Genomic DNA, 27,015 nt, shown 5'->3' on the forward strand with positions numbered 1-27,015 from the left:
TCACACGGTATTAAACGTCTTCACTCAGTGGAAGTCATGGCAAAATTTGCTGGTCATGATTTGGATATGTCTGCCATCAGCACTCCAGCCCATACACATTCCCTGGTGTATTAAAGAAAATGTCGCAGTTTCGCCCGAAAGGCGAAGCTTCGATTGCGATAGCAAATTAGTAGAGAGCTATACGAAGCAAGGGTAGTAGTTTAATGGGCCGTATAAACTTGTACACATTTGCCTACTAACTAAATAGACAAGCACGGTGTCACGCGCGAACAGGTAAACATGAACGCATCTCGCTCGATGACCGTGGAAACTCGCTGTCAGAACGCTGGAGTAAGGAGGCACAGCTATAGCCGTGAGCGAATTGATCTTCGTGCCGCCTCTCGCTTCAAAGCGAACTAAACGTTGAAAACACAGTGCATATGAAGCAACCGGCTCTAGTTGAACATTGTTCACGTCGCAAATCGCTTTGAATAGGAGGCGCGCGCGTGCGCCCTTTTTTCACGTCGCAGATTGCTTTCGAGATAGGACACCCACGCGGCCGCCGCCGGAGCAAGACCACCCCCCCCCTCCTAATGCCTGACGCGCGACAGAAGCAGTGCGCTTCCGCCCCGCCTTTTCCCTCGCGCACGCGAGATTAAGCAGCAAGTGTCGGCTGACCCTCGCAAGCTTGCACTCGCACATGCAGCGTACCGCCGGCACGCTGCGGCGATTTTATCGTGTTGGGACTTTATACAGAACCTCACAACGACGTCCATGACCACAGCAGAAGTTCTCTTGGAGTGTCCATATAATTGCTATCGCAATATAATATATCTGCTCATCTCATTATACATTGTCTCACTCATGCCTGATCCTTGGATTATTACGACCTTAGTGAGTGGTTTCTATCTTGGCATGCACAATCTGCTAGTGTGATAAGTCATCACTGCTAGTGAGCTTGTACACACAACGTGCCTCCATTTTTCCGCAAGCAAGGTGAACAGATATCACCTCTGCTTATTGTTCAAGCACTCACCACGTTCACACTCACTTCCACTCACAACCACTCACTCATGTTCACACTCACCTGCACTCACACTCACGTTCACACTCACCTCTACACACCCAGAAGCACTCACCCCATTCACACTCACAGCACTCAGTCACGTTCACACTCGGCTCCACTCAGCACTCAGTCACGTTCACACTCATCTCCACTCACACTCACAAGCACTCACCACGTTCACACTCACTTCCACTCACACTCATTGGCTCTCACCTCCACTCACACTCACTGGCACTCACGTCCACTCACTGGCACTCACTCACACTCACCTCCACTCACACTCACCGGCACTCACTCGCACTCACACTCACTGGCACTCACTCTCACTCCCACTCACACTCACTGGCACTCACGCGCACTCGCACTCACTTCCACTCACAGTCACTGGCACTCACTCGCACTCACTTCCAGCCGCACTCACTGGTACTCGCACTCACCTCCACTCACACTCACTGACACTCACTCGCACTCGCACTCACCTGCACTCACACTCACTGGCACTCACTCGCACTCGCACTCACCTCCACTCACACTCACAGGCACTCACTCGCACTCACCTGTCACCTGCACTCACACACACTGGCACTCACTCGCACTCGCACTCACCACCACTCACACTCACAGGCACTCGCACTCACCTGCACTCACACTCAGTGGCACTCACTCGCACTCGCACTCACCACCACTCACACTCACTGGCACTCGCACTCACCTGCACTCACACTCAGTGGCACTCACTCGCACTCGCACTCACGCCTTTGAAATGAGTGCGAGTGAGTGTGAGTGAGTGCACTCGTGAGTGAGTGCGCCGACCTATGATTACGCTACCTCGGGCAGTCGTCGGCGACTCAACAGTTTTCACCTTGAGAGCTAGAGGTCAAATGACAAGAGAGCATCAAGGCGCATTTATAGTCCGACGTTATTGTTGCTCACACCCCTTTGTCTTACATTATTTACAATCTTGTTCTTCGGATGTTTGAGTATGACAGCCCACAAACAAATATGAAACGAAACACCCGCAGCGCATGCCTTATATGTTAAATATTCTCAAACTAAATATTAAAAGTGCGAAACAAAAAATTGACAGTCACTTTAGCATACGCCAAAGAGCGTGAAGCCAAAAGCCTGCGCGCTCAAGTGACATTCATTAAATTACTTGACATTGTCATTCGAATGCACTGTTACTTTTGAAGCGAAAGCTTCATTACGCTACCTCGGGCAGCCGTCGGCGACTCAACAATTGTCACCTTGAGACCTAGAGGTCAAACCACAAGAGAGCATTAAGGTGCGTTTATAGTCCGACATTATCGGCACGTGGGCGAGAGTCATCAGACGGCGGGCGCGTCAGAGCGCATTGGCCGCGCGTCCGGTTACATTGGCGGCGCCAGTACGTCGAACCATCGGTCAAACTATAGCCGCTGTTGTTCTCACCAACGTGACATTACATGAGCGCACATTCACGTTACGTCGGACTATATTTAGGCCTTTACGGAGCCCTGAAAGGAGACATTGCCGCTGTTGCCTGAGTAGAGTTGGGCCCGGCTGCGAGTTGCAACCAAGTCTCACTACTTTACTGATCACCGCAGTGTCCTCATAGGCATAAAAATGATAAATAAACCCTTTATTCAATGCAAACATGTATGTATGTCATTGCGAAACCATACCCCGGCCACAGCTCGACAATGGACCTATAGCCAGGGCAGTGAAGCTTTCGCTATCAACCAGGGTTAACCAAAGCTAAACCACACCAATTTGTTTTTATCTGTACCAATTTCTTTAAAGATTGCCTGTGGAAGATAGCAGAATTCTAACCCTTGATCTAAATTACTCGATGAGGCGGCTGTTAAGAACAAAGAAGTGTGCGATTACCATGCGCAGGCTATAACGGGGTTCCATTAAAGCAGTCGCAGTTCCTTTTGGTTGACGTCTACGTCAAACCAAAATGCATAATTGAATTATTCATAGATTAAATATGTGAAGTAATATATATTTTTTTAAAGATAGTTTGTTTAAAGGCCAACCTCCATGGTGCGAAAAAGCGACAAATTTTCGGTGGCCGCCCGACAGCCAAAAAGTGGCTGTTCGCCACCGATCACTCTGTGCAGATATTCACCACTCAGCAAACCGCCGCCGCCCGAAAGTCGTTGCGCGCGGCGGAGAGCGTGGACCAATCAGACCACAGAGGTTGGCTTCCGTCGGTTGCCCGTCGGCGGGAGTTTTGGTAGTTGACGTTTCACTACTGCGGGGCCTACCTTCACTTCAAAGGCTTGTTTCCAGCGCCGTTTCTTCTCCCTGTTGGTTGTACTGCCTCAGTGTCCTAGTGAATAACACAGGGCAACTACTTGTTTTGTTTACACTATGTAATTAGAGGCTTCGCTTCCCGATGATGCTCTGCCCATGCATACCCGCAACATGATATCGTACGTACCGCCATGTTTTGGAGGGATGTTTCATTGACGTATGCAGGGTGTAGATCATTGGCATATCCGAGAAAAACAACAGCTGAAGCATCGCGTAGGTGCGGCATATGGATGGCTCGCTGCTTTAAGAGACAGAAGAGAACCTTCTCGCAAGCAACGTGCGGGACCTTCCATTTCGACGCACGCCTTTTGTATGCCCTTTGCCCTGCTCTCGCGACGCAGCGGTGTCACCTGTGTGACACCTCGTGGCTTCCACGTGGCGAAAAATCACGGCGCAAGACAGAGGTGACTGTCAGGTGGTGCGTGCCGGGATTCTTTTCTCTGGAGAAGTCGGTTGTGTACAACTGTTGCAGTGTCGGCTATGGCTGCTATCGAGTTTTTTTTTTTAAGCAGCAACTTCTGTTTCAGCAGAAGAAGACAGTTTTGACGGACGATTGCCATGACCATCGTCACATAAGTAGCTTTCCGTGTTTTCTTGATTGCAGGGCATGCTCAAAGGCAAAAGCAGATGGGAGAAAAACTCAGCTGCGTGCGAGAGGAGCAGGCCGTAAGCACACACAGGGTCACAGACGAGGGTTAGCATCGGCTAAATGCCGACGGTAGCGTATAAAAAAAAAAAACGAGAAAAGAGAAAACAGCGCAGCCTAAATATAAATAGGTGGTTCCGTCTGACAGCGAACACTTATGTACGGACATTTTCAGGACAGTTGCCTTATGTTACATGCAATAACATTGGTTTAGGCACATTTTTACCTTCTGCTTTCATTCGCCAACGTCGCTTATCTCGTCTGGCCGCAATGACTCCTCGCGGGCTGCGTTGATTGCACGGTTGGCGGCGATCACCTGCTCTTAGGTGCATGGAGTGGGGTGTGACGAATACGAGGCGGCGCTTCGCGCCGGATTTTTTGTCACGTGAAATTGGTCGTGAAAGTTCGCTCCATGGAGGTTGGCCTTAATTATTTAATTAGGCATTTTGATTTTTCATAGAAGTAATGGCCGCCTCATCCAGTAATTTACATCAAGGGTTATCATTGTGCTGTCTGCCACAGGCAATCTTGCAAAAAATTAGTGCAGCTAAAGAGAGAGAGAGAGAAACACACCCAGTGTATAGTGGCGTGCTTCTGAAACACATTATTTGGTGGTTGCGCTCGTGTGTGGGTCCTAGCTTAAGTCTGCCCATTTGTTATTCTTGCGCAATAACTATCCAGTATGTTTAACTGACTAGTCTCCTGCAGAATGTTCCTTGGATATATTATTCATGAACGAAAAAAAAAACTGATCGATCGGACTGTTCTATGACGCTACACAGGAAACCCATACAGGTTTCTCAGAACGAAAGCTTCCCAGTTGAAGAAAAGTTAGAGAACCCCAGGTGGTGGAAATTAATCTGGAGTTCGCCACTGATGGTTTTTGACGAGTAAATCACCACCAACGCCTGGTCACTCTACCATATGAGCTAACCAGGAGGCCAGAAGATCGTAGTGCAAGGGCGAAATAATGAACTACTTCAAGTACAGGGACACAAAATATGACAAATCGCTTGTGCGGAAGCCCACCAGGTATAAGATAGTAGAGCGACCACACTGGAAAGGCGTTAGTCCCGGGTTGGATTCCGCGGACCAGGACGAATGTTTATTCAACTGCGAAGATTTCTTTCTGACAGGTTTACTTTCTAGCTTCGTGCTATACATTCCGTGACAATTTTTTTCCATTTCATGATTTCATTTCTCCACCTTGCGGGATTCCACAGAACTGATTTTTCATATTCAGCGTCCCTGAGCTTTGAGTGATCGATTAATTCGCCCTCCCGCCTGCCCGATCCACTCTATAACCGCTGAGTTCTTTGAGAATTTCCATATTGGCTGAGCGCCAATATTTGAGGAACACACGCAGAAACAAATAATATAGCAGTCTCAACTGACAGAATACTGTTGCTGCAGTTAATAAGTTAGATTTGAAGGAATCACTGATGGTCCGCTGACTTTTTTTTTTTTGTCGTATTACGCCACAAAAAAATCATTTTCAAACTGCCATATCGACTAGCGAAAGTGCCTACGGCTACTTTTGTTTGGGAATTTTTCAAGTAATCTATATTCTAGATTACTTGAATTCTAGATTCAGTCAGTCAGTCAAGGCCAAGCCTGTCCCACAAACTCGCATTCCAGATTACTATTTAATTATTTAAACATTCTAGATTACTATTTAATTATTTAAATGTTCTAGATTACTATTTATTCTATATTCTAGATTCTAGTACGAGGCGTGTTTTTCCTGTCGACGCCACCGTGCTGTCACAGGTGCTAAGCTCTTCAAGCCCGCTCGCCCCGCGCGTGTTGGAGGTCAGGTGATTTGCAGCGACCGCGGAGGCAAGCGCGAAGGCGAGCCGTGGAAGGGCGCCCAATGTTGGAAGTCACATGATCGAGCCATCCCTGTTGATGCAGACAAGTGCATACGGTGTTCGCACACCGTACACTGAGGAACTAAAAAAAAAGTGCCGGCAGAACCAATCCCACGATTATGTCGGCGGTAATGAGATTAGCATTCAAGCATGTACTGACACACCTTATTGCTAAAGACACTTACTATATTTAAAATCAGTAGAGTTGAGACTCTGAGATGTCTGTTGCATCGGCTATATGCGCGCATACACTGTTCCCCAGTATCGGGTCACGATGCTATGGCACTCGCTTGTGAATGTCCGCTATGAGCATGAAGGCGACTATGACAGAGCTAAGACGACAAAACGACCAAGACAGACTGCTGTCAATACAATGGAGAAGGTGGTATGACGGCATGAAGACTAGGGGCGTCACTATGACTGCATGGCGAGAGGTGGATGACGAAGTTAGAATGACGATGGGTGCATGACTAGGACACAATACCGGCGTTGGCTTGACAACAGTCATATGGCAATGGGATTACGATGAGGGTATGAAGATGGCGTGACCACGATGGCATGGTGAGAAAGCTGGAGTGACGACGATGCGACGACCATGACGACATCACAACCACGAGTATATCCCTAGAGAGTCAAACTTTTAGACAACTTGAATGATGGTGTGATAACATTAAGTGCATGACGCGCCAAGTCGGCATCACGTGAGCTGAGATCGGCAGCGGATAAGCAACCGCTGCCTGTAAAAGCGCTTCAAACGAATCAATGCTGATTTCTTGTCCTGCACAGGCCACTGCTGTTTAGTCAAGTACGGCTGCCCAGCTGCCGCACGCTACACTTTCTGGCGACGAAGATGGGATCGGGGCGGCTCGCCACTTGCTTCTTCTGTTGCTGCTCAACACGACTACTGCCTGGCGGCCGTTGCATTGGTGAAGGTGGATACAAAATTATACTTTTAATGAAAGGAGCGAGAGCTTCGACTCCTACTAGGAAACATTTGAGTCTTGGCAAATGATGTGCCTGAAGGCAAGAAAATTGCTGTATTGCTGACTGTAGTAGGACCTCGACTGTGTCAAGTATTGAAGAACCTGCTAATACCACAATCCCCAGCCAGCAGAAAACATGACGAGGTCACGGCTCTGCTGAAAACCCACTGCAGTCTCCGAAAGGCCGTGATCGCGGAAAGGTGCCAATTCAACCGAAGAGTGCAACTTGAGCAAGAGACTGTAGCAGAATTTATTGTCCAGCTGAAGCACCTGGCCAGAATTTGCGAGTTTGGCAAATTTCTCGACGAAGTGCTCAGAGAAAGGCTAGTCGCCGGGCTACGCTGAGCCGACACTTAAAGTGAGCTGTTTTCGAAGAGGCGTGAGAAATCGCATTAAATCGTGAGCTAGCCTCCCCACAGACTCAACAAGGCAAGGGGGCAAGGCAAGCATGCTAAGGACAGCTACCCAATCAAGACTGAGCCCCTAGAAAGCTTCCGTTGCGGTAAACTTCACACACCCGAGTACAAGTGCCATAATTGCGGTGAGCAAGGTGAGTTGAGAATAAAGTGCAGGCAGCACACAGGCAGAACGAAGGCGCTCAATACAATCGATAGCTTGGCAGACGATTCCGATGAAGAGAAATAAATACACAGTATGACAATAAATAGGTCTGCATACTATGTCGCTGTTCGGATGGAAGAACAAGCCGTAAGGATGCAAACAGACACAGGAGCTTCCGTCAATGTCAAGCCGAAGTGGCTTTTTCAGCACAAGGTTCGCACTTGACAGTCAAGGAAGTGACTGTTCTTTTAAGGACATACACAGCGGAACTGGCGCCGGTTGTAGGATCGGTGAATGTGCGAGTCGAGCACAGTGATCAAACTGTTACCTGTGCTGATAATAGATGCCAGTGGAAGAGAGTTGCCATGTCTGCTTCGTCACAACAGACCGAGAAAGCTTTTAAACTGAACTGGCTAGAAATTCAAGCTGTACAGCAATACAATGCTATGGATGAACTGAAGATGAAATTTGAGGCCGTATTTTCACCGCAGATTGGGTTGATAACGGGCAACAAGGCAGACGTTCATTTGAAGCCAAACAGCAATCCAATATTTTGTAACGCCCGTCCCGTGCCTTTTGCATTGAGGCAAGCTGTGTCCGAAGAACGAAACCCCTTAGAATGGACTGGGGTGTTGAAAAATATCACCAGAAGCGATTGGGCAACTCCTTTCGTGGTGGTACCAAGAGATGGAGGAGCAAAAGTGCGGCTGTGCGGTGACTACAAGGTTGCAGTGAACCCTGTGCTGCTTACTGAGCATCACCCTCTTCCTTTGCCAGAAGACTTGTTAGCAACGTTAGCCGGCTCAAAGGTATTCTGCGTTCTTGACCTTGCTACCTTTACCAACAAATGGAACTTAACAAAGATGCGAAGGAGATTTTAACTGTAAACACACACCAAGGTCTTGACCAATTCCAGCGGCTCATGGCAACGCAAGTGCTTCTGCCATACTACATGCTCATGGACAGGCTCCTCAAAACATATTCCTCAAGTAGGGTGCTGCATTACTGATGTCATCATTAGAGGTTCGAGTGCGAATGAATGTCAGCAAAAGCTGGTAAGGGTGCTGACATGGTTACAGGATAACACTGTGACGCAGCACATAAAAAATGCAAGTTCTTTTGCAGCGAAGTCCGCTACCAGGGCCATGGAATTTCAGCGGAGGGAATCAAGCCACTGGGATCGAAAGTAAGGGCGATAAAGGATGCACTTGAGCCCACGAATGGTACGGAGCTCAAGTCTTTCCTTGGAATGGTAACATTCTACTCCAAGTTCCTGTCGAACTTGGCGATCGTGGCTGCACCACTCTATGAGCTCCTGGAGAAGGGCAAGCGTTGGAATTGGGCAGGGAAGTGTGCTCTCACGTTTAGAGAAACTAAGAACTTGCTCATGACCAGTCCAGTACTTGCTTACTATGATCCGAAGCAGCCCCTGGCTCTAAGCTGCAATGCATCGCAGTATAGGCTTGGCGCGGTTCTTTTTCACATACTTCCAAATGGTATAGAAAAACCTGCTGCTTTTACGTCCAGAACTCTATCGCAAATTGGAGTGTGGCTATGCCCAGATAGAACGAGAAGCCCTGGCGATAATCTTTGGCCTCAAGAAGTTTCATCGCTACCTATATGGGGGGGGGGAATTCACATTGTTCACACACCATCAAGCATTGATGGGCATTTTAGGGCCACGGAAGCAGGTTCCGTCTTTGGGGGCTTCTCGCATGCAACGACGGGCTTTAATCTGGGCTTCTTATCGCTAGGACTTGAGATATCAAAAGGGATCTCAAATAAATGTTGCAGCTGCACTGTCCAGATTGCCTATTTCAAGTGGGACCAGTATGGATGAGACAGATACCCTCGCTGTTTTTGAAACTATGGCTCTGACAGCTAAGGATGTTGCTAAAGCAGCAAGTATGACGGCAGGCTTAGCAAGGTCAACCGAATATGCACTGCAAGGATGGCCAGCACAAGTCAAAGACTCTTAACGTGTATCAACAGACATGCGGAGCTATTGCTGGAAGCAGGATGCATCACATGGGGAAGTAGTGTTACTATGCCAACAAAGTTACAAGACACGGTGCTGGGACTATTGCAACACAGAACAGCCTGGGGCGTCACGTATGAAGATGCTCACACGTAGCCCTGCTATGGTGACCAGGCTCGACGCTGACATAGAGAGAGTAGTAAAAAAGTGCAGCATTTGCCAAGAGATGCGAAACAGTGCTCCTCCGCTTGAGCCATAACTGTTTCCGGCCCGCTGCTGTCAGGAAGTGCATGTGGATTTTTTTTACTTTGAAAAAAAGGGCATTTCTTTTTTGGCGTTGACTTGTTTTCAAAGTAGATCCAAATGTTTCCTATGACTATCGAGCGCTTGCGGAGGCTTTTGTTACTGACGGATTTCCTGAACAACTGATTTCTGATAATGGCCCACAGTTTCATCGCAAGAGCTCGAGGATCTCCTGTATGCCTGTGGCATCCGATGCACGTACAACCCGCCATGCATCCGGAATCCAATGAGGCTGCCAAAAGGCCGGTGCAAACTGTTAAGAGGAGCCTTCGCAAGCAGTTGACGCACGACAACAAGGGAGATAACAGCAGACCAACGCGGGAGTTATGTGTTACATTTGTCTTACATTTACACATATGTAACACACTCACTTATCTTGTTTGCATTTGCATAAAGATCGCAGTATCAGTGCCTTCAGCCTTTCCGACCCCAGTCAAAAAAAGCAATTGACTCCAATTGGAAAATTTCCAATCGTAAATTAGTACATAACTGGACCAACTGAACCAACTGGAACTTGACCAATTGATTTTTGTTGAAGTGACCAATTGTACCCAATGGGTGCCAATTGGTTTGAAACCAATTTGTTGGAATGGCCAATTGCACCAGTGGGCAATACCAATACACATATACACCCCACAAAGCAAACCTAAATAGGATTCCAGCTGTCAGACACAGGTTTGCTATAGCCTTAGTACTGCATGCATATATAGCTTATAACTCATTCCAGTTTCTTTGAATGGGTTCATAAACTGAAAGTATGATTTCCTAGTTGGTTACGTTCTGGCTAGTTTATTCCTATTGGTAGTCCAATTAGACTCAGTTGGGAATGTAAGGTGGGCCTAGCTGGTTCAAACTGGCAAGTCCAATTGGACTTGATTGGTTACATCCCTGACTGAATCGTAACCAATTGGAGGTAAGGATTTCCCAATGGGCCCAGTTGATTCCAATTGGCAAGTCCAATTGGACTCAATTGGTTTCACTTTGACTCAATCATAACCAGTTGGAACTAGGGATTTTCCAATCGATTCCAATTGGGTCCAGTTCATTTCAATTGGCAACTCCAATTGGTTTCTGCTTTCACCCAATCATAACCAGTTGGAAGTAAGGATTTTCCAAATGGTTCTTATTGGTCCCAGTTGATTCCTATTGGAAAAGCTAATTGGAGTCAATTGTTTTTTTTTGACTGGGACCTAACTAGCGCATTTATGACCTCTGAGTGAAAACAACTGTCTTCTGTATATTATCCATATTGGTTCGAATAATCATGTGCCTTGTTTGCCAAGCCCGGGGGTACAGACCCTGGCAAGACTGATTAATGGCTTTTTGTCTGTGCCCACTAAGTGTCATGATTGTCACTGATGCTGAAATAAAATTATTGATTGATTGATGCGTGAAGACTGTCAGGCAAGAGAAGGTGTGGCTAGTGAGCCCCGGGACCTATCTGGTAGAGACGCAGAACACAGTCCGGCACGTTCATGTTGACCATTTGCACTCACACAGTCAATTCCAGCATGCAGGATTAGACACCTGGGTGGTGGCCTCGACACGGCCCGGGACCAAGGACTTTGTACGTCATCAGAAGTCCTTACCGCACCCCAGCAGGCGCACCATGACTCGGACACGGTAGTACCTTCTCTTCCTGATGATGCAACAACCCTGGACCCGCCACCACCAGACGGGCAGGAATTGCAACTACCAGCTGCCCACAACGCACATCCTCAGATGAAGCACCTTCCGACTCTCTATCAACCCCGCGCAGAAGCCAGCGTACCCCGAAACCACCAGACTGATATGCCTCCGACGATTTCCGTCACTGAAGCCGATTAATGAAGATGATGATCATGGGGGAAGTGCATGATGCGTCACTTCGGCATCACGTACAATGAGCTCAGCAGCGGATAAGCAACCACGCACCGGCCACTGCTGTTTCTTTGAGTACGACTGCTCAGCTGCCGCACACTACTACAACTGGATAGGCTGAAAGGCACCATGATCAGGGCATACCGAAGTCAGACATAGAATGACGACAATAGAGTGACTATGACATAAACACAATGGTGGTATTAAAACGAATCGCAGGCGACTGTACGACGACAATTGCGAGGCGACGGAATGACGAGAGGCGGAAGACGAAGCTGGAATGGAGACGATGCAACAGCACGGCTCCACATGAAAGGCGTGACGATGACGACATCAGGAAAGCCAGATGACGGGTATATTAAAGTGTTTCTGAACTGTGTTACGCTATTATGGGTCACTTTAAGTGCCCCTTTATACCGAGCAATGAAGACATGGACACGGGCGCTGTTCGCCACGCCGTACTTCGTACGCGGGCTGCTCCTTGGGAGAACGCACGACATGTGACTGTGCCATTACGATGGTGGAGAGAGAATGACGAGAGCGCGCACCGTTGCCAGAGAGGAATGACGTCATCAACTAGGCAGGCAATTACGCGCCGGACGTTCCCTCTCCTCTTGCTCCCTCACACTTGGCGCATGCGCACTCCACGTCAACGCTGCAGAGGTTTATGTATGTCACTAACACGTTTGTCCGAGGTAAAAGACCCAGACATTCCGAATCGGTCCTCTTGCTTCTAACTCTTCTCCAACTCGTTTTTAACAGCGAAGCTGTTCTAGCTAACCGTAAAAGTGGCGCCTGATGTCACAAAATCTCGCCGAGCTACGACGTCACTGCGTTGCCTAGCAACCACCTCGCGGAGCGGCGTGTGCCTCGCCTCCTCTCCCTGCTGTGCACATGTTGCCTTGACATGGGACGTCAAGGAGTGGGAACATGAGCACGCACGCAGCGCACGCAATGCTCTGGAGAGGGAAAGAGAAAATGAGATCGAGATCGAGATAGAAATTGTAGCAGCACCAATGAGGCAACGCGCAGAGCTGCTGCCGATGCCGCTCGCATTCCCTGTTTTCCGCGTTCGCAATGGAGAAACGTGGGTGGCGCCGGCAACAGCTCGGCAGGTTTCGACCAGCCACGCCCCGGCAAGTGTGGAGGCGCAGCTTGGCCGTGATGTCATCGGGGAGATAAAACTCAGAGCCGCCGCGACGGCAGCACAACTCTCGTGAACTCTGTGGCGAGTACATGTAGCCTTGACATGGGACAACGAGAGAAGATCCGGACACCCGAAGAAGAAGCCGCTCACCGCGGCAAAGCTAGAATCTGCATGTTGGCGGCGAGCCGATTCGGAATACCGTGCCTAGAAGCACTTAGCATTTCCTAGCAAAACTCAGCCAAACCTAGTTTCGCTGTTTCGCTGTTTGCGGCCGAGTGCAAACTTAAGAAGTTTTTTTTTTCGCGCATGCGCACTGGCTCCTGCCGAGGGCCCTCCTGGGCACGGACATTTCGCCTAGGCATATACAGTTTTGCTGTAATAAAGCATTTACCTATTGTGCCTCGTCATAAAATGCAAGGCACAATGCCAGTCACACATAGAAGAGGCACTTTACGTGGTGAACTTGCCTTGTGGCTTTTCCAGTTGTTATATTGTCACGAACGGCGATCCTGTGGTCGGTGCTTGGACGACGATGATGGCGTGGCTTTCTGGTGTGCACGCGCTCTCCTGAACCATTGCTGTAGCGTTGTGCGCCTTACCTTGTAAATATATCCATTGTATATATATTCTCCCCGTAACATCTTTGGTGGACGTGCGGGGTAAGCTTGCTGCAACACCTGGAACTGAATCTTCGCAGCGGACGGCGCGTTGCTGCCACCACAATGAACGATCAAGCGACCCAGTGTGAGCAAGACCCATCACCGGTAATTCTCGTGCACCCTCGTGATCCCGAAACATTCAACGGCACAAGCGGCGTGGACGTCGATGAGTGGCTGGCAATGTATGAGCGCGTCGGCCGCACTAAAAAGTGGGACCCGACGATAATGCTTGCGAATCTCATTTTCTATTTGCGGGGCACTGCGCGACTCTGGTTTGAAACGCATGAGGCAGATCTGACAAGTTGGGACGTCTGTAAGCAGAAATTACGCGATCTATTTGGGAGACCTATCAAACAATAACTAGCAGCCAAGCAGGAACTCGCAATTCATGCTCAGACGTCCACAGAGCCGTACATCTCGTATATTCAGGACGTGTTATCTCTGTGCCACAAGGTCGACAAGGACATGCCTGAAGCGGACAAAGTGGGACACGTACTGAAAGGCATAGCCGATGACGCATTCAATCTGCTACTGTGTAAGAACTGCTCTACAGTGGAGTCGGTCATCGCTGAATGTCGTCGTTTTGAGCAGGCCAAAAGTCAACGTATCACTCACCGCTTCGACCGAGTTCCCAATATGGCTGCCACGTCCTCATACGAAGGTTTAGCCACGCTTCGGCAAGCACAAGTTTCAGAAAACGTCTCCAGGATCGTCCGTCGAGAACTTGAGGCCATGGCACTTGTTACCCCTCATGACGGTATGCAAAGCCACAACCTGGCTACAATTTTGCTAATTCAGGCCATGGTTCACCAAGAGGTCACAAATATGGGCATTTTACCCACCTTTGATAACGGTAATGCTGCTACCAACCCGGTTGCACCTGTCGTCACTGCTGCAAGACTGAACACGACCTTCAGGCCACGTTATTGAAATCAAGCCGATTGGCGCACACCTGATGACCGGCCCATCTGCTTCACATGCTCTAGGAATGGACACATCGCCCGCCAATTCCGCAGCCGCTGGCCCACGTCCTATCGTCCAAACCTTTACAATCGCCCAGACCATGCACCATACGCTCCGTCGTTCCATCCTGAAGCCTCAAGTGCTGAACGTCCTCCTAGGGAAAACCGGATCAGCCGCTCACCATCGCCCCAGCGCCGTTAGTTCCACTCGCCCCAACCTCGCCGCTCTCTGTCTCCCTTTGACCGTTTCTCGGAAAACTAGCCAGTGCAGCCCCCGGAGGTGACGCTGCATTTATGACCCGGCCTGAAAATCTTCCGATTGTCCCTCCTACCCGATGCAACCTTTTTGAAGTTCTGGTTGATGGTGTGGCAGTTACAGCTCTTGTTGATACCGGTGCACAAATTTCTGTAATGAGCTCGAGCCTCCGGCGCCACCTCCAGAAAGTCCTGACGCCTGTGGCTTCACCTAGCGTCCGAGTAGCTGCAGGGAGTACACCTGCCGTACTTGGAATCTGCACTGCACGCATCACCATTTCTGGTCGCCACACATCTTTTCTTTTTGCTGTTCTAGAACACTGCCCCCATGAACTCATCCTTGGAATCGACTTTCTGTCCACACACGCTGCGCTTATCGACTGCTCCGCGGGCCTTCTCCAGCTAGAACTTCCTTCGTGCACCGACAACGTCGATGCCGGCCCACCCCGCCTACACTCCGTCAAGTTTCTTCGACTGCCTCCGCAAGCCGCAATATACATCCAGCTTTCAGCCTTTCCGCCCCTACCCGACGGCGACTACGTTGCTTGCCCTATTCCTGAGGTCGCCATGACACGTTGCGTCGGGCTCCCATTTATGGTGGTGACAGTTACAAACAACTGCACCTCTTTTCCCATCCTCAATTTTGGCTACTCGACGCAAGTTCTTCCTCGTGGCATATCACTCGCTCATCTGACACCATTGGCTGGCCACACGGTTTCTGCCCTGACCACAGAACCTCCACCCGATTTTTCACCCCCGTCATCGCAGTCAGGTTTGTCCTGCGACCACTTCTCCCGCATGATATCAGGAGACCTCCCTCCAGCACAGTCCGCTGCAATTCACCGCGTACTGGTTTCTTACCAGGATATCTTTGACTTTGGTGACCGTTCTCTGGGCCAGACTTCTGTCGTCACCCATCGCATTCATACCGGTGATGCGAGTCCTATTCTCCGATGGCCTTACCGTGTGTCAGCTCCGGAGCGTGCTGTCATCCAACAGGAAGTGGAGAAAATGCTGGGCAAAGGCATAATTGAACCCTCATGCAGTCCTTGAGCTTCGCCCGTCGTACTTGTGAAAAAGGACAATAGCTGGAGATTCTGTGTAGACTACCGCCACCTCAACCAGATTACCAAGAAGGATGTGTATCCTCTCCCGCGTATGATGACACACTGGATTGCTTGCACGGCGCCAGATATTTCTCTTCCATTGACCTGCGCTCAGGATACTGGCAAATCGCTGTAGACGACCAAGACCGCGAGAAGACCGCCTTCGTGACTCCTGATGACCTCTATCAATTTAAAGTGATGCCTTTTGGCCTATGTAACGCTCCTGCTAGTTTCAAGTGCATGATGAACTCTCTTCTTCGAGGCATCAAGTGGTCCATATGCCTTTGCTACCTGGACGATGTTATAGTTTTTTCGACTACATTTGAAAACCATCTCAATCGCCTGTCCACCGTCCTTGATGTTTTTGCCGTGCTCGTCTTCAGCTTAACTCGTCGAAATGTCGCTTTGGGCACCGTCAAATCTGCGTACTCGGCCACCTTGTTGACGCTGCAGGCGTGCAGACAGACCCTGACAAAGTCCGCGGGGTTAGTCAGTTCCCTACTCCACAGTTGGCCAAGGACGTCCGCAGTTTTTTTGGCCTGTGCTTGTACTTTTGTCGTTTTGTCCAGAACTTCGCGGAAGTGACCTGCCCTCTCACTGGCCTACTGAAGAAGGACGTCGTTTTCACTTGGGGCCGTGAACAAGCGGACACCTTTTCATCGCTCGTTGCCATCCTAACGAACCCACCTGTTCTAGCACATTTCGACCCGTCAGCCAGCACGGACATTCGTACTGACGCCAGTGGCCACAGTATAGGCACCGTCCTTGCATAACAGCAGCACGGACTCCACTGCGTGGTCGCCTATGCAAGCTGCCTTCTGTTGCCGTCGGAGCAAAATTACTCGATCACAGAACTTGAGTGCTTATTTCTCGTCTGGGCTATCGCAAAATTCTGACCGTACCTGTATGGCAAGCACTTTTCAGTTATTACAGACCACCATGCAGTTCGCTGGCTTTTCTCGCTCAAGGACCCCACTGGTCGCCTTGGTCGTTGGGCACTCCGCTTGCAAGAGTACTCATTTTCTGTGTTCTACAAATCTGGACGGCTTCACCAAGACGCCGACTGCTTGTCACGATACCCGGTTGATCCCCCTGATGCACTGGAAGATGAACCTGACACCTTCGTTCTGGCCATTACAGACTTCGTCCACATAGCTGACGAACAGCGCCGCGACTCATCTTTGCGGCCTATTATAGACGGTCTCAACTTACCACACCTTGACCCTTTCCTACGGATGTTTGTGCTCCACAATGACACCTTACACCGCTACAACGCCCGGCCTGACGGCGCTGAGCTCTTGCTTGTTGTTCCTGCGCATCTTCGCTCTACTGTTTTGCGCCAGCTTCACGATGCACCAATGGCCGGACACCTAGGCGTGTCACGAACGTATGATCGCATCCGTAGGCGCTTCTTTTGGCCAGTTCTCTACCATTCTGTGCGACTGTACATTGCGGTTTGTGACCTCTGCCAGAGACGCAATACTCCTGCCCTACTGCCTGCTGGTAGTCTTTAACCCCTTGATATCCCTGATGAACCATTTTTCCGGATGGGAATCGATCTTCTAGGGCCTTTCCCCATGTCAACCTGTCACAATATTAACGAAGCAGTACTTGTAGCTGGGCTTGTTGGGGCATATTTAGTAAATCTAAAGAAGTACAACATGGCATACGGACGAAGAAACAGGACTGGATGAGCACTGTAAAGGCGCCTGATGCCGTCACAAACACTTAAGGTCCGTGAAAGTAAAGAAAAGAAAAAAGAAAAAAAAAAAGCCGCGTGTGAAGAACAAATCAGTTTCACTGTGCATGAAACTGCAACCGCACAATTCAGCCAATGCCATTGTCCAGTCTGAACCGCATAGCCTTTCTGTTCTTGGCCGCAAAAATGCACGAAAGTGAAATACCTTTTCGTATATTGTAAGCAAAAGAGACGCGTGGCAACGGCACATCTTTCAATTCCTACTTCTGCACCTGAAGAAGCTGCACATCAAAGACCTGTTTGCTACTAAGAACTCTGGTCAGGTAATAGCCTTTCTGCGTGACAGCAGTGCTCAATTGTATCAGGCTTTTCAATCGACGTTGAAGAACTTTTTTACTATGAGCGCCTTAAGAGACTGTTTGTATCCTTAAAGTAAACTTAACGCCGTAAATTAAATGAGGACGAAGAACCCAAACGGTGCCCATCCTGTTGTTTGTGTTCTTCGTCCTCGTTTAATTTGTACCGAAAAGTTTGCTTTGTGTATTGGTCAATAGCAACTAGCTCAAACCAAGATTTTACTTGTTTGTAGCCATGCATGGCTGCATTGATACGAATGATGACCGGGTTGAGTGTCGACAAATTCATGTCATTACTTGAATCTCAATGACACCTTTATTGATATTAAAGACCAAACGTACGTACAAAAACAAGGAACATGCATTGGCTCAAAATAATTTCTTGGGCGAGTTGGTGTCTACTTAACATGATACTTTGCAGCGCAGAAACTTGAAATAAAAGATAACAGTGGGAGGCTAGAGGAAAGGAAAGACGAGCGCTTTAGTGCTCGTTTTTTTTTTACTTCCGCCTCTCACTGCTATCCTTTATATTGAGTTTTTTGCGCTACAAAGTATCAGAATTGGCTCATGCGTAGCGCCAATACTTAGTAATATCTTTTTATCAGACGCTGACTGCTCCTTGAGCGAATATCTCGAGTCAGAACATATAGTCCACGTATTGAGATATGCACACGACTACCTTGTGCTGTTGAAGCGAGGCGATCTGAGTTATGACGAAGCAGTAGCAGATGTTTTAGATACGTTCGATCGTAATGGGATGACGCTCATGTTTACTCATGGAATACTTAGCCGTGATAATCAAATACAGTTTATGGACTTCATCCTAACCTTTCACCCTTCACATGTTCGCTGGAAATGCTGCCCACGCGGAAAGAAATAGTTGGTGTTGTATAATTCGAACCATTCTAAGAGTTTCAAGGGGTCTATCGCTTCTGAGTGCATTCGGCCTGGACTAACCAAGTCCTGCCATCACACTATGCACTCGAGCTTTGCGCCACATGTGTCCCCGCTCCAAAAGGCAGATTTGCCCACGTCGCTAGCACCCAGCGTGATGCAGGCGTTACTGAAAAAGCTGAAGATTAGCGAGCCAACCGACAAGTGATAGGAAGGAAGAAAACTTTCAAGGCCGGAAGTAATACCACATTTGCATAAAACCTCTCACAACCTGAAGGTGGGCCAATTAGTATGGGGTAAACGTGGTATGCTCGGCTCCCAGAAAGCTTGCTAGCCTCTGTGCACGCATTGGCAGTAAAACGGTACCATAATACACATTGAAGCACAAAGCACCCCACGTACAATGTCGAACAGGGGTAGTTTATGAAATCCCACTCACATGTGGCAAAGTCTACGTCGGGCAAACGGGATGATGCCTTCATGAGCGGTTAGGTAAGCATAAATGCTCGTTAACAAAAAAAGGCAGCCATCTTCCTCATCACTGTCAAGCCCGCTCGAAGTAAGCACGTGTCGCCTATGAGCCAAGATTAAACGAGTGCAAAGTGCTACTGAAGAATCGCGATAAAACAGAGCGAAACTGGTAGAAGGATTTTATATCCAAAAAAGGAGAAATGCGTATCACTGACACATCGTGGTCCACATTGAAGAACGCGCACATTCCGTTTCCCGACACTGTGTGATGATGCTCGCTGTATATTCCCGCTTCTGTTCTCTCCAGATTTTTGTTTCTTGCTTTAAATAAAAGAGAACCAAACAGAAATATCGCCGTATAGGAGGAGCATCATCGCACAAATGAGGTCAAACCAGATGTGCACGCCTGTCAATGGAGATCACTGGCCGATCGGCGCTCTTCGGGTAACGCGTTGGGTACGCGATCCGCTTGAAATGTGGGTTCTGGCACAGCTAAACTAGTGTAAAGAAGAGAGGACAGAAAGAGCACCACTGTTGGCTAGTGTGGTTCATGCTTGAAATGTGGTTTTGGCGCTGCAAAACTGAGAGCACCACTTAGTTTTTTTGCTGAGCCAAAGCACATTTCAAAATAAACCATATCCGCATTCTGCTGAATGCGATGTTAGCGAAACGTGTGGTGCGACGCTGGAAGCCGCCATCTCATTCTGTATAGAGGGAAACTGCTCCACCAAAAGGGTCTATAGCCAGCAAAGGGCATCGTGAACTCACACGCAAGTTGAGGGATAGCCTCCAGGTTTGGCGCGTCGCAGGCGTCTACGTTAACATTCAAAATCAAATTTGAATTGCGCGCCTTCGTGACGTTTAGTAAGCTCTGCGTTGTGGACACCGCCAGCAACTCCGCCGTAGGGTTCGCAGTGCAAGGCTACGGGAATTGTTGTGGAATTAATGTGGAGAATGGAGAATTATTCTGGCAAAGTACCATTTTAAATGTGTCTTCATTTTTATTATGGGCGACAATTCGGGAAGCCCGAGAACTTTTCTGCGTCAAAGGATTTTTGTCCTGAGTGTAAGGGTACAAAGAACAGACTTGTGAAAGACGCTCATTATTGGGTCAGAGCCACGGCCGGGCATACACACAATTGTTTCGTGAATGCAATTGAAATTACTTTCAATGTCTCGCATTCATTCCAGGTCACATCTGGGCTGCCACGATGTCTACATTATAGAAGGAATTGTTCCATTTCATTTATCGCTGGTTGTTTAAACAGCTCGCTCATGAAACAAAATGGTTCAAAGCAAAATGGTTTAAAGATAATAAAGCAATCAGGAATATATGTCCGAGTCGACACGATGCTAGAAGAAGGCCAGCATCTTTTGTGGTTGTCAGAAGTGTAAGAGGTATGGCAAAGCAGCGGAACCTAATTTATAAAACTGCTCCACATTTTCAATCAAGATATTTAAATAATAGGACTGGTATGGAACTTGAACTTGTTAATATTATGTATTAGTTCATGTTTTTCCAAATGCCCCGTTAGTCCGGTTGAAAAATGTTAACTTAATGATCAATCACTTGGAGTTAAATGTCTTTTCAGTGTCATTATGCCCATACCGGTCTAACCGTTACGGTCCCTTGGCTCACACCTTACACTGCGATTTGGAGTAAACATCCATACCTCAAGCGCATTATCAGAATATCTAAAACTTCAAGACATCACTCTCCAATTTCAACTAAGCACGAATGGCTTCAAGCATACTCTAGCACAGGGAAGATAATATCTGACGAAATGTTCAAAGAAGGGTGCTTTGCATTTCTATCAGAGAGAGACAGAAAGAGAAGAAAATACAAGGAGGTTAGGCAGTGCAAGTACTGGCTGGCTACCCTGTGCTGGAGAAAGGGTCAAAAGGAATAAAAGGTGGTAGAAGAAACAAAAAAATTATAGTAATAAAAAGCATTTGGACTCGCAGCCCCAGTGTTCTTTGCACAGAGCTGTCAACTAACATGCTCATGAAGCTGACTCTGTCATTCTGCATGGTGATTGCTCAGAGGGAGTGAAGACGTCTTGCATGTCTGTTGAAGGGAGCATTGCTTTTTCTAGCACACCTTGAAGCATCGAAGAATGGGGCGGTAGTCGGCCTAAGTTAGTTTCATTTACAAATTACTATCCTGTGCGGTAAATTCTGAACCAATTGTTAATCGGAGTTTCTTGAAAATGTACGCATGTGCCTCTAGGGATGTCATGGCTGCAACTCGGTGTCAACTTTGTTCATTATGTGTTCATTATAGGCTTTTACATTAGAAAGTATACTTAGACCCTGTAGTACTATTGCAAGTGTGATCATTGCTGTGCAGTAGACTGCTTTTGCATTATGAAACGAGGATCAATGATTGTATGCGGGGTAAGAGGTGTGGGTAAGGGTAAGAGGTAATAGAGTAAGAGAGAAACGGGAACATTCGTCCTGCAGTGGACATATGTAGTAGGCTGAGGATGCTGAGGAAAAGGTGAAAGTGATTGAAACTTACGACCAGCAGTCAGTTGTCACTGCCTCACCTTTGACGTGGAAGAAAACGTTCTTCTGAATCTCGTGTGCTCTTATATCCGTGGCTGCGAGGATGATGTCGTACATGCGGATCTTCCGGATGCCTATCGATTTCTTTTGCCGAGAACATTCTGTACAAAAGTAGGAGAGGCAGACAGCCATACAACATAAGAGTAGAGAAAAATTCAAAATTTAAGTTCTGAAAGCAGATTGACATATACTGTTAGAATGAATGGTCAATGCCAAAAATTCACATTTTTGCCTCGGCATGCCACGTAGATGGCGGGAGTATACCTCGATATCTTGGTGCAAAGAGTGACAAATGTAGGTGACTGTGTTTATCCCATGGAAGCTTCAACCAGTGTCTGCAGCTCGATAGACAATATATTTTGTGTTGCATCAAGATAAGCAACTCTCACCTTGCTGCACGCCATGCCTATTGCTGGCATTAGGATGTTCTGCATTGGGATGACCTGGCAATGGGATGTTCTGCAGCGCAGTTAAAGAAAACGTTGTCTCTGCGATTCAATCAGGACTTAGATCTGTTCATATCGTTAATAAGAAAGCCCGCTGTAGTGTAAACATGCAGCGTATCAGAAAATACCTCACAATATTTTACTTAGTGTGATGCTGGTGGGGATGAATTACGTAAGGCGTAAAAAAAAGGACGCGCGAAGGCTGTAATTTTGGTAACCTTGCGTTTTGCCATTAAAAAACCATAGGTGACAGAATCTTGGGTACTGCAGCCAAGTGTTTGGATGTCAAACAAAAGTGATGACGTAACTTTTTTTTACCTATAAAACTGTGTTGGAGGCTCAAGTCCTTGGGAGGGCGCATATACAGTTGGTATTATTAAATGTTTTAGAGAGCGTGTCGGCATGCAAAATGCATACAGGCGCAACTCATGAGCAAACGTAACCTCTCTAAAGACATAACATGGGCTATTTTCGGTCGGTTAACTTTAATCAGAAGTGTTGCACCCCTTTATGCCTGAACAAAATAGTGGCGATGTGCAGTTTAGACTGCCTATGTGATCTGTGCAGGACATCCCTGCCGAAGAATGTAGTAGATCCATAGGTCAACAAACTCACTCATGAGTCGACTCACTCAGACTTACTCTGTCCCGTGAGTCTGAGTGAGTCCAGCTAAGAATTTTTGCGACTCTGAATCCTAGTGACCCTTAAGAAAAACATAAGTGTGTCTGAGTGAGTGGCCACGGTGGCAACGTTAAATGTTCAACCAAGAGGCACGCACCATACTTCTTAAGACTGCATCACGATAAAAAAAAAATCACCGATGATTACGATACTCCCTAATGCGAAATTTGAGCGCAGCTTTACACGTGTTCTCAATGCGTGTGTCAATATTTTGTTATATGGTAGATGGGTTATATTAAGAAGAGAACGCTTTGAGTAGCTCTCTCAAAGCTATGCTTGAGTAGCTCTCTCAAAACTAGCTTTGAGTAGCTAGTTTCTTGAGTAGCTACGCTTTGAGTAGCGTAGCTACTCAAAGCATAGCTACTAAAGAAACTTGGAGGTTAACAAAGAAGCTCGAGAACAAGTTAAAGAACCGCACAAAGAGCGATGGAACAAAAAATGTTAGGCCTAACGTTATGAGACAGAAAGAGAGCACTATGAATCAGAGAGAAAACGCGGATAGCCGATATTCTAGCTGACATTAAGAGAAAGAAATGGAGCTAGGCAGGCCATGTAATGCATAGGGTATTCAACCGGTGCGCCATTAGAGTTACAGAATTGGTGTCAAGAGAAGCGCATCTCGAGGACGGCAGAAAACTAGGTGGGGTGATGAAAGTAAGAGAAATTTTCAGGTATAAGTTGGAATCAGCTAGCGCAAGACAGGGGTAATTGGAGATCGCAGGGAGAGGCGTTCGTCCTGCAGTGGACATAAATATAGGCTGATGATGATGATGTCAGCACCGGTAGAATGCAATGATTCTACACTTTTCTTTCCAACGACAGTGGTAAGCTACCAGTCAGGATTTGGCAATGCCTGCCGTATCTATATCGATATCTGTCCATTCCGTCCGTCCATCCGTCTGTCTGTCTGTGTCCGTCCGTCCATTCGTCTGTCTGTCGGTCCCTCCGTCGTCTGTTTGTTTGTTGGTCTGTCTGTCTGTCGGTCCGTCGGTCCCTTCCTCCGTCCCTCCGTCTGTCTATCAGTCCTTGCGTCCGTCCGTCTGTCTGTCCCTCCGTCCATCCGTCCGTCCGTCTGTCTACCTTACTGCAAAAACCAGCGTGTTCCAGTGCCTTCCAGTATGAAACCAGCACATTTTTGACACTGGATCGCACTGGGGACGGTGGCGGTCAGTTGGACTCACAGGGACACTGGTGTGATCGCTAGAAAAGAGATGGGTGCACTGGACGAGATGCTGGTTTCACCACTATGACGCTGGGCCGCACTGGTATGTGCTGTAAACACGCTGGTTCTCGCTGGACATCAGTGGCGCGTACTGGAAACTTGTGGCCGCACTGGTTTCAGTATGCAAGCAGTATATAGGTGCTGTTGAATATTAAATGCTTGATAATGCTTGATACACTTTTATCAGGAATAGTCGTCTTCTGTTCTAATTACGCGCTATATTTAAAGAACCTTAGAAAGAATTCTATAGACTTCTGGGCGAATTGTATGAGCTGGAATGTCTGCATCCGATCCATATAGTTGATGATATTCATAGTACCAAAGTGCAGTTACAGGCACCGAAAATTATAGAGCTGCTCAAGTGCGTGTGCGAGCGCAGCATTTTATGGCAGAACAGCCTGCAGCAGGTCTCTGGTGATGAGCGCCGACACGTACTGTCAATGTAAATACTAGACAAGAGTATGCTGAACTCATTGTTAACGAGCCGACTCTAATGACTAAAGTGTTTTTCTAACATTACCAAAAACTATTTCGTGACATTAAGCCACAGAATTTCGATGCGTCTGCCAGAAAACTTGTGGCATTGCTGCCCTAGTTCAATCAGTATAGTTAAGATTAAACAAATAAAAGCCTTAATATCAATAAAGTCAATATCAATAATAATATCAATAATATCAATAATATCATGCATTGATTCGTTAGCGAAAGGAAGGACGCCTGGCACAGACAGCCTTACTGCCGAATTTTATCAGTGCTTTCGCTCCTTCTTATCACTATTATTACTTCATCTGTACCATGAGGCCTTGGAAGTAGGGTACCTATCTGCCACATGTACGAAGGGCACACTGTCCTTACAGCCAAAAGCAAAAATGCGACTAAATTGCAGAAAGTGGATAGCTATCGATTTGTTTATGCAATGTGGATTATAACATTTTGCAAAAGGTATTAGCTAACTGTTTGCAAGTCACGATAAAATCTGTGGTATGTGAATCATGAAACATATGTGGCATGAGAAGCCGGTCTATGAGACCAACATTTATTTTGCGAAATTGGTGCTAGTGCGTGTACTGAGGGGATTGGCAGGTGGCAATGGTATACAGCTAGATTACTAGAACATATAATATTATATCCCAGCTCCTTAGAGGTGTTATAATATGTTAGCTAATGGCTCGACGAGACTGATAGTCAACGGTCCTCTCTCCGATGTGATTAGGCGTTTATCAGCAGTCAGACAAGAATACCATTGTCACCGCTTCTGTTCTGCTTGCATTTAGAGCCACTTTCCATGTGCATTCTTACAGAAAGAAATTTCCAAAGGTGTCGAGTGGATAGGGTCAGAAAAAAAGAAAATCGATTGAATGATACGAAAGGCTTTCAAGAGGGCGGTAGGCGTTCCAATCAACGCGAGCACCGACAAGTTTCTAGAGCTTGGACTTCACAACTCACTACGAATTAATTGAGGTGCACGACGTTGCGCAATACGAACGATTATCCAAGTCAACAACGATCGACGCATCCTCGAGTCGCTCGGCATCACGTACCGCACTCAGCATGGAGAAAAAATGGTGGTTCCAGCCTTGGTCCGCGACCGCCTGATCGTCCCGCCACTTCCCAAGAACATGCATCCGACGCATCACGTCGGGCGACGCAACAAACGAGCTAGTGACCTTCAAAAAAAATTTTGGGGCAGTGTACGTAGACGGTGTACGTAAAGAAATGGGGCGGTGTACGTAGACGCCACGCGATATGGCGAAGTAAAAAGCGCACATGCGATCGCGGTTGTAGACAGCACGGGCAAATGCCTCGCGAGTGCCACAGTGACCACGGGACACACGGAGGTGGCAGAAGAAGCCGCGATAGCCTTAGCACTTGCCACGGTGCTGAACGCTGCGATCGTCATCAGCGACTCGCAGGCAGCAGTCCGAAGCTTCGCGCACGGCCGCGTCTCACGGGAAGCAGCCCACATACTCCAAATCTGTGAGGACGGGGACTCGATGTCACAAAATTCTACGGTCTTCCTCCTCTGGACCCCGGCACACACCGACGTCCCACTCGTGGGCAACGAGGTGGCCCACGCTGCGGCTCGAGGTCTCACTCGCCGAGCCGTGGCAGACTACGTGGCCGCCACCTCCGCCCCCGAATGCGGGGCGTTGGATCTGCCGGATCGAAACACTACGACAGACATGTTGCAACAACAACAATCACAATGGCTGTGGGGCGATCGCTTGACCACCTTCAGAGACCTCACACAACACTACAGAATCGAAAGACGCAAATTCCCACCACCGCACGTTAAATTAAACAGGAAAGAGGCTGTAAACTTACACTTACTACAAACACACAGTTACCCAAGTCCGGCAGTCTTACGCCACTGTTACCCTAGCTTATATCCGACTGATGCGTGTAAAGCGTACGGACTCAGAGCAACGCTGCGACACATGCTCTGGGAATGTTCCGGCAACAACGGTACTGAAACCGCCGCCGTTCGCGACACGCCCATAACGGCAGGCGTTACTATATTAAAGGAAGCCTCGAGCTCGCTCGTTCCCGCCGTTGCCCCAGCTGCTGGGGCCGCCGGGGACCTTCTCCATCGGCGTCGCCGTCGCTGGGAGGCGGCCCTGAAAAGTTCGGAGCTGGAAGACCAGCTCTGGGCCGTCCGGCAAGCTGAAGATGCCGCCCGAGTCCAAGGACTTTGAGCCGACACCTGAGGCCACTAAAAGCAAAGTGCCAGCACTTTAAATAAAGTTTATTTCTTCTTCTTCCAAAGGTTTAAATTACCGTTGAATGAGGTTGTGGTTTTTGCATATGCAGACAACGTGGGCTTTTTTTTATCTTGTACTGGTAAAAAGAGTGTAAAAACTGCTCTTCCAATTACACAAGATTTTTGTGCGGCTTCTAGTCCTAGTGCTAACTTTGCAAAACGTTCACGTTTTTGGTTTGAGCTGTGGGCCACAATGCGATCACACTATTCAGGCATTCAATATAAGAAAGATCTGCCCTA

The 27,015-nt window shown here is 47.9% G+C and overlaps 1 protein-coding gene across 1 annotated transcript in view; it reads right to left on the bottom strand.

The window, feature by feature from the left end:
- LOC119443216 (dual oxidase-like) overlaps positions 1–27,015 on the bottom strand; it is a 128,612-nt gene that overhangs the window by 19,632 nt on the left and 81,965 nt on the right. The window contains exon 12 of the mRNA XM_049663163.1: positions 21,721–21,766. Coding sequence (XP_049519120.1) covers positions 21,721–21,766 — 46 coding nt within the window. The remainder of the gene's footprint in view (positions 1–21,720; positions 21,767–27,015) is intronic.

Source organism: Dermacentor silvarum, chromosome 2 (assembly GCF_013339745.2).
Source record: "Dermacentor silvarum isolate Dsil-2018 chromosome 2, BIME_Dsil_1.4, whole genome shotgun sequence".
NCBI classification, from domain to species: domain Eukaryota; kingdom Metazoa; phylum Arthropoda; class Arachnida; order Ixodida; family Ixodidae; genus Dermacentor; species Dermacentor silvarum.